The sequence below is a fragment of the Nelumbo nucifera genome, chromosome 4, assembly GCF_055504915.1.
Source record: "Nelumbo nucifera cultivar China Antique chromosome 4, China Antique-T2T, whole genome shotgun sequence".
NCBI classification, from domain to species: Eukaryota; Viridiplantae; Streptophyta; class Magnoliopsida; order Proteales; family Nelumbonaceae; genus Nelumbo; species Nelumbo nucifera.
Window position 1 is genome coordinate 47,066,879 of NC_142652.1, and position 9,514 is coordinate 47,076,392.

Consider the following 9,514-nt stretch of genomic DNA (forward strand, 5'->3'; position numbering starts at 1 on the left):
GTAAAAAAATCCTTGAACCTGACCCATCCCCATTTAAGGTCGAGGAAAATCCACCCCGTTCTGGGCACATTGGATCGGGGCCTCAATTTAGTGGGGAAAAGTGTCATCCCTAGTTTTAAATTGTTGCCATTTATGGAGAAGACAAATAATTATTGTCGTTGTTGGGGAGGAAAACAAGTTAAAATCAATAATTTTAGGAAATCAATTGAACCATGACCCAAACTTATTTCCAACTCAGTTGTACCCTATAAATTGGATTGCATAGAGAACTGCTTAATACCAGATGACCCATCAGTTTAACCAAAAAATCGATGAATTGATCTTAGTTTCTTAAAACAACTCGAGTCTTAAATATATCAAATTTTCAAAATGCAAGTAATAAGATTTGAACTAGACCTGTTCATAGACCGGGAAGCCCGACAGGCTATCCCAGCTCTACCTGTTATTAAGTCGAGCTTGGTCATAATTTTAGGCCTGTAGATTGGGCCCAACTTTTTTTTGGGTCGAGCGGCCTAGGCCTGAGCTCGACTTGATACTATATACTAAATGATAAAAATAAAATATATATATATATATATATATGTATATATATAATATTTTTTTCTTTGTTCTTCTTCTCTTTTTTCCAAGTAATAGTGAGATGTTTATTATTTTTGAGTTTTGAAGGTTTTTAATATAAGTAAAACACTTTTTTATTGAATAAAAAAGAAAAAAAATTCTATTTTCAAATTTCTGGTTGGGCTCGGGCCCGGGCTTGGGCCCGAGTGTATTCTTTTGATACATATACAAAGCCCAGCCCGACCTGACCAATGAACAGGTCTAATTTAAACCCATGACCTTCATTCATGTATATTGACTTTTTACCATTAATCCCCTTCATTGTTTACGTTCACTTATAAATATTTAATGCATGTACTACTTTAATAAATATGTATTTTAAAGAAGATGGAAGTTATGAGGTTTGATCCCTAGTCAATTGCGCTAAAACTTAAAGAACTAACCATCTATCCACCACATTTAGGTGCAATAATACCTTCGCTTTATAGTTAAACCTCTAATCCATGAACCTCTCCCTTTTTTGGTTATATGTTCAATTCAATTCTTTGAACACTCATTTTGTTTTTAAAACAAATGTCGCAATCACACTCACTTTTGTATGTTGTGGTGGTAGAATAGTGGACTACATAGGATAATGATTTGGCCAAGGAATTGCCTGCATTTAATCCTAATACAACATGCTTGAGATTGTTGGGTCTTGAGAAGCTTAAATGAAAATAGGGAAGAACTTTTAAGTTTTAAAAGTTTTAAAGAAAAGAGTAAAATGGTCTTAAAAATAATGAAAAAGATAGTTATAAAGTTTTAAGTAGAGGTGTAAATGGATTGAATTTGAATCGAATTAGGCAATATCCGAATTCGAATCCGATTAGAAAATTCATTATCCAAATTTGGTTTGGATTCAACCAATTAACTATTTTAGGTAATTAATAAATATATAAAATAAATATTTTATTTATATAATTTAACTATTATATATATATATATATGTTATATAAAATATTTAAATATTTTATATATCATATAAAAGAATTAAATAATCGACCGAATTCAGATATTTATCGAGTCGAATCAGGTTAGATCCGAATTCAAATACGATTAACTATTCGGTATGGATAAGGTATCCGAATTTGATCGATTATATATTTAAATTATCCAAATTCGATTTGATTATGTTGAATCTCGAATTTGAAATTAGATTTTTGAATACCATTGACACCCCTAGTTTTAATATGCAATTTACTAATATACATCTTGCCATGATTTTCCATGCAAAATGACATTCTAAGGGCTTGTTCATTTGCTCTAAAACCTGACATCTGCAAGTATAATAATTACATTAAGAAGTATATTGGCATTGATGAACTTTTCTTTTCTCTAAACTCTGAATGCAGAGAATATTGTTCTGAATTTTGAAAATTATCAATTATCTATTTTGACCCCATATATGAGAGTTTTTATTTATCTTTTTTAGAGTATGGTTGAAAAATAAAAAATTGTATGATTGAACTTAAAAAAATAAGAGATAAAAAATCGGACAACCATTTTTCTCTTAAAATTTAAAGATTTCTATTAAGATATAAAATTTAAAAAGGAACGAACAGGCACCAACTTCTAACTCAATAATCTCAAACACATGTTTCACTTTCGTCGCTGGTTTTGGCGTTTATTCTTGAAAATGCAATTGTTACCTACCTATCAAAAACCAAAGCCGCACATAATTAAGATGCTAGACACCCTACACACCTTGCTATTAACTATTACCTATTAGCTAGGAAGAGATAGGTAAGCACATGCGAAGCACGAAGTAGTTGGAATATGTGGAGAGGGAGGGGGAAGGGCTGTTGAACAGTTGGAGTTGGAAGTTGTAAGTGTTGAACGCACGATGACGGCTGCGACAACCACCGCTACTCTCACGTGCGAACCCAATCTCCCACTCTCAACGACCAAACCGTGGTGGAAGGTAGAGAACCAAACGCTCAGATCTCCCCACGACACACCCTCCCTTCAACCCATCCTCCTTCCTTTCGTGGCATTTCCTCTCACCGCACACACACACACACTTTCTCTCATTCTCTATTAAACCCGTCTCTTCTTCTACCTCTTTACCCAGTTCAATCCCTCAATTTCCGGTCCCCCGCTCTCTCTCTCTCTGTCTCGAACCTCTTGCACGCGTCACCATGGTTGCAGGGGCCGAGATAGTGCAGAATGGCTCGCACTCGCAGATCAAAGTCCTTCCATGCAGCATGTGCGAGGAGGATCCTTTGAACTGGGCCAAGGTGGCCAAGGAGCTCCAAGGTTCGCACTATGAAGAAGTGAAGTGCATGATCGATCGATTCAGTCGAACCAACTCAGTCAACTTGCAAGGTCAGAACCTCCAAGTCGCAGACGTCGTCGCCGTCGCTCGTCGCCAAGCCGACGTCGAAGTCCGACTCGACGCCGACACTGCCAAGTTCCGGGTGCAAGAGAGCGCTGCCTGGGTCTCGGCTCAGTCCTGCAAAGGTACCGACACTTATGGCGTCACAACCGGTTTCGGCGCCACCTCGCACCGCCGGACGAACCAAGGGGTTGATCTTCAGCGGGAGCTTATCAGATTCTTAAACGCCGGCGTCATTGCCGGAGACGGAAATGAGCTCCCCGGCGATGTTGCCCGAGCAGCCATGCTTGTACGTACCAACACTCTTCTTCAAGGCTACTCGGGCATCAGATGGGACATACTTAGTACCGTCAAGGACCTCCTCAACGCTGGCCTGACACCGTTACTCCCCCTCCGCGGCACAATCACAGCCTCCGGCGACCTCGTCCCGTTGTCCTACATTGCAGGAGTAATCACCGGGCGTCCCAACTCCAAGGTCCGTACATGCACAGGCGAGCTGATCTCCGGAGCGGAAGCTCTCCGGCGCGTGGGAGTGGAGAAGCCATTCGAGTTACAACCAAAGGAGGGGTTAGCCATAGTCAACGGAACCGCAGTGGGAGCAGCGCTGGGGGCTATCGTGTGTTACGACGCTAACGTCCTGGCGGTGGCGTCTGAGATCGCATCGGCGATGTTCTGCGAAGTGATGCTGGGGAAGCCGGAGTTCACGGATCCGTTGACTCACCGGCTGAAGCACCATCCGGGTCAGATGGAGGCGGCGGCAATGATGGAGTACGTTCTCGCCGGAAGCGGCTTAGTTAAGAATGCGGCAAAGCTTCACGAATACAATCCCTTGCAGAAGCCGAAACAAGACCGATATGCTCTTCGTACTTCTCCCCAGTGGCTGGGCCCACAGGTATGTTCACTCTATACTTAATCTCTCGATCGGACGGTTGAAAGAGGTCGGCTGTCGATCGATACATGCACATGGTGCACGGATGTGTAGGTTGTAGAAACGTTTTCGAGCCGCCGTTGACCCGGACGGTCGGACCGTTCGGCCCGAGAACCGTCCAGGCAATCGGTTCTATTTTACCCAAAACCCGAAATCTGGTCAAAAATCATTGAAAAAGTCAATAAACCGTTGACTTGGGTGGTCAAACCGTTGATCTTTCAACGGTTTTGGACCATTTTTTTAATTACTTTTAATTTTGCTGTTAGAATAGGTCATCTGTTCGAACTGGACGATCAGACCATTGACCCTGAAATCGGTGTTCAAAATGGTTCCGTTTCCGAGTCATTTTTAAAAATGTTGGGTTGTAGTTATATCAGATAATCATACGACGAACGTGACCATAAATGAAAGAGGGGCCCGCTTAAGATTATGGAAAGCTGGAGAAATCAATATTTTAAAAACTAACCCGGAACCAGATTTTGAACAAATACCATGTTTGAGGTAAAATAGAATCAGATGCTTAGACGATTTTCGGTCCGAATGATCTGACTATCTGGATCAACAGCGGTTCGAAAACATTGGGCGAGATGCTTAAGGTTAATACATATTTATTACATTAATACATACTATCAAAGTCAATCTATTTAATTAAACTTGAAAAGTTATATAATAAATAGGAGCTAAAATTCGGATAATTTGCTCGTGGCTAATCAAATCAATTGCACTTATTATCCATGTGGTGGCAGTTGAATAATTGACTTATTATCCATAATTATAATTTCTTAAACAAATTAAAATTCTTTTAAAAAACAAAAATTAGTAAAAGAAATGAAAATATTAGATAGAAAATAATAAAAAACGTTTATAAAAGTAAAAATTGTAAAAGATAAAAAAGAATAACAAAAAAAACTTCACTCCTCTCTAGATTTGTAGCATGATGAAAATTGTTATATTTTTTTAGTATTAATCACTACTTGACACCCCTTACGGGTCATTACTCTTTTAGCTAAACAATACAACATTACATTAATATCTCTTTTCTTTGATAATAGTGGGGATTCAAAGTCCCACCATCGATGCGACAATTTATCTACCGCACCTAATGTTTTTGAACCGTTGTTGATTTAGATGATTGGACTATTTAACCTAGGAATCGTTCAAGTAACTAGTTTTGTTTTACTCCAAACCCAGTTCCAGGCCAAAAATCGTTGAACTGGTTAATTTATTGAGTTAAGTGGTCGAACCACTGACTCGTTTGACCCATTCAATGGTTTATGGTCATTTTTTATTTTAATTTATTTAATTTTTTGTTAAAATGGGCTATCTATTCGAACCATTGACCCAAAAACCAATGGCCAAATCAATTCTAGTTCTAAGTCGATTTCAGCTGATAATGAAAATTGTTATATGAGCTCATGGATTAGAGTTGTCCAAGAATTTGGAAAGTCCAATATGATTTCAAATCCAATCTCTTTACGAGTTACAACCCTAAATTGAGTGTTAGATATTGATAATTGAATTGGACTTAGATACTAAGGTGACTCCTATCCAAATCAGCCCTAACTAGGGGTGGATTTGAGCCGAGCCAAGCCGAATACTTGGCTATTCGGGCTCGACTCGCTGAAATTGTATTAGGCTCGAGCTCGATTCGAGCTAGAGACTTGAGCTCAAGCTCGACTCGGTTCAAAGCTCGCAAGTATGAGCTCGACTACAAGCCAAGTTTTTTTTTTAAAACAATAAAAATTATAAATATAAAAATATTTTTTATTTAACATACAAAAAATTAAGAATTATAAAAATTATTTATTATTATACATATAAAAATAAATATACACATATAAAAATGTTTTTATTTTACATACAAAAATAAGAATTATAAAAATTATTTTCTATTATACATAAAAATAAAAATATTATATATAAGATATTATTATATAAATAATAAAAATTATTATTATATATATACATATATATTTATATGTATATGTATGCATATAATAAAAAATATTTATTTATTATAGTAGGCTCGATTAGGTTCGCGAGCCTCACGAGCCGAGCTTCACTGTGCTCGAGCTCAGCTCGATTAGCAAATAAGCCTATATATCAGGCTCGAACTCGGCTCGAAGCTTGGTTTAAACCGAGCTAAGCCGAACTCAAATAGCTCGTGAGAAGCTCAGTTTGTGGCCGCCCCTAGACCAAACCCTAGGTTTAGAGCATGGTTTTGAAAATTAGACCGAAAATGGAACCACTTTAACCATTGATTCTTGGGTCAAATGGTTCGACCATCTGATCAGAACCTTGGTCGGATGGTTTTGGGGTCTAAAGCTGAATCCGGAGCCATGCCCCTTCTCAAGTCAAATGGTCCGACCATCCATTCCGGTCCGACTTTCCAAAGCATGGTTTAGAGTTTGTAACAAGAGATATAGTGGGTCAGACTCAGAGGTAATCGATGGGACAAGCCGGGCAAGGAAAGGTCAATCTGTTTGCAACGGGTTGGTGGGTAGGGTAGAGTCAAATATTGTGAACCAAAGTAACGTTGATTACGTTGGATGCAGATCGAGGTGATTAGAGTGGCCACCCACATGATTCAACGTGAAATAAACTCAGTGAATGACAACCCGGTTATTGATGTGGCCCGAGACAAAGCCCTCCACGGTGGCAACTTCCAGGGGACCCCAGTCGGTGTAGCGATGGACAATCTACGTCTAGCCGTGGCGGCGATCGGAAAGCTGATGTTCGCGCAATTCTCTGAGCTAGTGAACGACTACTACAACGGAGGCCTGCCTTCCAACCTCAGCGGCGGACCCGACCCCAGCCTGGACTACGGATTCAAGGGTGCTGAGATTGCCATGGCATCATACACGTCAGAGCTTCAGTATTTGGCAAACCCAGTCACAACCCATGTACAGAGTGCCGAGCAACACAACCAGGATGTTAACTCTCTCGGCTTGGTATCCGCCCGGAAGTCGGCGGAGGCTATCCACATCCTCAAGTTGATGACTGCAACCTACCTGGCCGCGCTCTGCCAAGCCATTGATCTCCGCCATCTTGAGGAGAATCTCCGCCAGACCGTCAAATCCGTTGTTGCACAGGTGTGTATTCTAGTCAGCCACTGACATAGCTACACTAACAGTTATTTTTTATTTGACTTTTCTTTTTTAAGAGTATATACAATTTAATTCATTAAAATATGGGCCGCTGTTTCTGGGGTTCAACAACCTTGGGCCTAGTTTTTCTTTTTTTGTTCAGGTCCAGCATAGGCCCACAAATTTATGGCCGCGCCTGGGCCTAATACTCCAGGCCCAACCTGGCCCATGTTATAAAATATTTATATATGATTTTTTATGTTGCATTATATAGTCTTATATATATAATCTGTGATATGATATGCATAATTCATATTTTATATATTTGATGTATTTATAGATAAAAACACGGGCCCGCAGCTTACTGTTTCAAGGCCTAAAACCCACACTGGGCTGGTCTGGGGCCCAGGCTATAGCCTTAACCAAAGGTACAAAGCCTGGCCTATGATCACCCCTGGCTTTTTCTAAATCAATTGGGTTGGTCCAAAGTTCAAAATATTGTTATAGCCGATATGCATTGTATCGAGGCCTTCTCTATGAGACCAAATCAGTCCCCCCACAACATCCCATAGCACATTTTCACCGTGTATTGAAAACATCTCTCAATGATAACCTCAGAAATGATGATGTCATCATTAGGAGATGCTCTCAATATACAACAGAAACGTGTTGTGGGGAGCAATCTTGTGGGGGGCTGATTTGAACTCCTCCTCTATATGCCTCTATAGGGGATGTATCGGGTCAGGCCATGGTTTAGAGGATAGTCAGGACTTAAACCAACCCTTTTGAATCGGTTTTGAAAAAAAATAAATAAAACACAAAAAAAGCACTGATACAAGCTGATACACCTTTAACGGCGTATCGGCCTGTATTGATATTTAGAACCTTGGGTTGGTCTAATGAGTAAGATATGGAAAAATCTATGTTGTCGAGAAGAGAATTCTAAAAGAGTTTTGGCCAATCAACACCACCATACTGCCTGATTAGTTACCAATTCCTGGTTGATTGGTTGCAAGCTTTTCTACTATCATGTCTTTTTGGTATCATAGTTGAAATCTTGCAATTTTTCAATTTTTTTTTTCCTTTTTGTGGCAAGGTCCATACCCAGTCTGGATCTCTTAGTGGCAAATCCTTCCCAAATTCCCTACCCATAAAACACCACCCCTGTGTATTGAGAATAATCTGATATTCCCAACAATGTCGTGTGTGTAAAATTGTGGGAACAGCTTGTGGGTATCAGATCCAAGCGCGTCCCATGCAAAACACTCACAAAATTGTGGTATGATTTTTTTGAGAAAAAAAGTGCAGCCGCTCAATTCAATTAATTTCTCATGTACCATACCAAACGCCAACTAATTGGGCTTATATTATTATATGTATCTTAGCAACTAAAACTCATTGATATTCCATGGCACAGGTAGCAAAGAAGACCCTAAGCACAGGACCCAACGGTGAGCCGCTCCCTGGCCGATTTGTTGAGAAAGACCTGCTCCAAGTAGTGGAGAGCGAACCAGTATTTGCCTATGTGGACGACCCTTGCCGTGTCGACTACCCTCTCATGCAGAAGCTCCGGCATGTCCTCGTTGAACACTCACTACAGAGCTCGCATACAGAGGCGGAGCTGTCGCCCAAATCTGGTGTCTTCGGACGGATAAAGATGTTCGAATCCGAGCTCAAAGCGCAGCTCAATGCCCAAGTTAAAATTGCGCGTGCCAAATATGATAACGGAACCCCACAGGTTCCCAACAGGATCGCCGATTGCCGGTCGTATCCGGTCTACAAGTTTGTCCGTACAGAGCTTGGTACTCAGCTGCTTAGTGGCACCAGAAAAGTGTCTCCTGGGGAACAAATCGAGGCCGTCCATGCGGCTATCTGCGATGGCAAACTGGTTGCTCCATTGATGGAGTGCTTGAATGGATGGCCCCAGAGGCCTGGGCCATTTTAATTTGCTTTACTTTGGTGTTGCCTTCTTGTGTTTTACTTTTTCTTTCTCCTCCTCTACGGTTTGTAGGAAGAGGCGATTCCAAATAAATTATAGATGTTGCAAAAAGGAATAGATGTGTGAAAATATAAGCCTTTTCAAGTTGCTTTAATGATTTTGCTCATAACTCAAATGGCCAGCTACACATTTTGTACAGAGAGGAGGAACCTATGTGGAAGACCAGATTGGATTATTCATTCTTGCCACGTGGCAGCATCTTATGTTTGTTTAATTGTTTAAGAAAATTATTTAATTTGTTGTTGTATACAATATAGCAAGTGTTTTGAGGGTGCAATTCGTGTCCTGCCTATGGGCTACCCAACTGGGACCAAACCCAATTTAATGCGGTTCAATATTTTCAACCCATTATTGACCCGACCTGTCGGACCAATGGCCTGTTCACAATAAAAATTTGGGTCAACTTCCAACTTGGGATGGCAATTTTTACCTACTATTGTACCTATCCAGCTACCCTTATTGATGGAAGGCATTAACCCGTACAGATATGGGTATAGCACGGAATTAGGTTCAACTCAATCCTCCCCAACCCGCATATGATGGAAAAAATATAAATTTTATGTATTAGG

At 40.1% G+C, this 9,514-nt stretch overlaps 1 protein-coding gene across 1 annotated transcript; it reads left to right on the plus strand.

Moving 5' to 3' along the window:
* The first annotated feature begins 2,397 nt into the window (after positions 1-2,397).
* On the plus strand, positions 2,398-9,039 carry LOC104589393 (phenylalanine ammonia-lyase-like). Its single transcript, XM_010247705.2, has 3 exons — positions 2,398-3,824; positions 6,416-6,952; positions 8,364-9,039. The coding sequence occupies exons 1-3, from the start codon at positions 2,736-2,738 to the stop codon at positions 8,889-8,891; spliced, it is 2,154 nt and encodes a 717-aa protein (XP_010246007.1). The 5' UTR covers positions 2,398-2,735; the 3' UTR covers positions 8,892-9,039.
* The last annotated feature ends 475 nt before the right edge of the window (positions 9,040-9,514 follow it).

What these genes read in the sequence shown, in the direction of transcription:
- LOC104589393 (XM_010247705.2), top strand. Translation starts at nt 2,736, where the DNA reads ATGGTTGCAGGGGCCGAGATAGTGCAGAATGGCTCGCACTCGCAGATC. An exon ending in CCCAGTGGCTGGGCCCACAG is followed by an intron (nt 3,825 to 6,415) that starts GTATGTTCACTC and finishes CGTTGGATGCAG; the next exon opens with ATCGAGGTGATTAGAGTGGC. An exon ending in TCAAATCCGTTGTTGCACAG is followed by an intron (nt 6,953 to 8,363) that starts GTGTGTATTCTA and finishes TCCATGGCACAG; the next exon opens with GTAGCAAAGAAGACCCTAAG.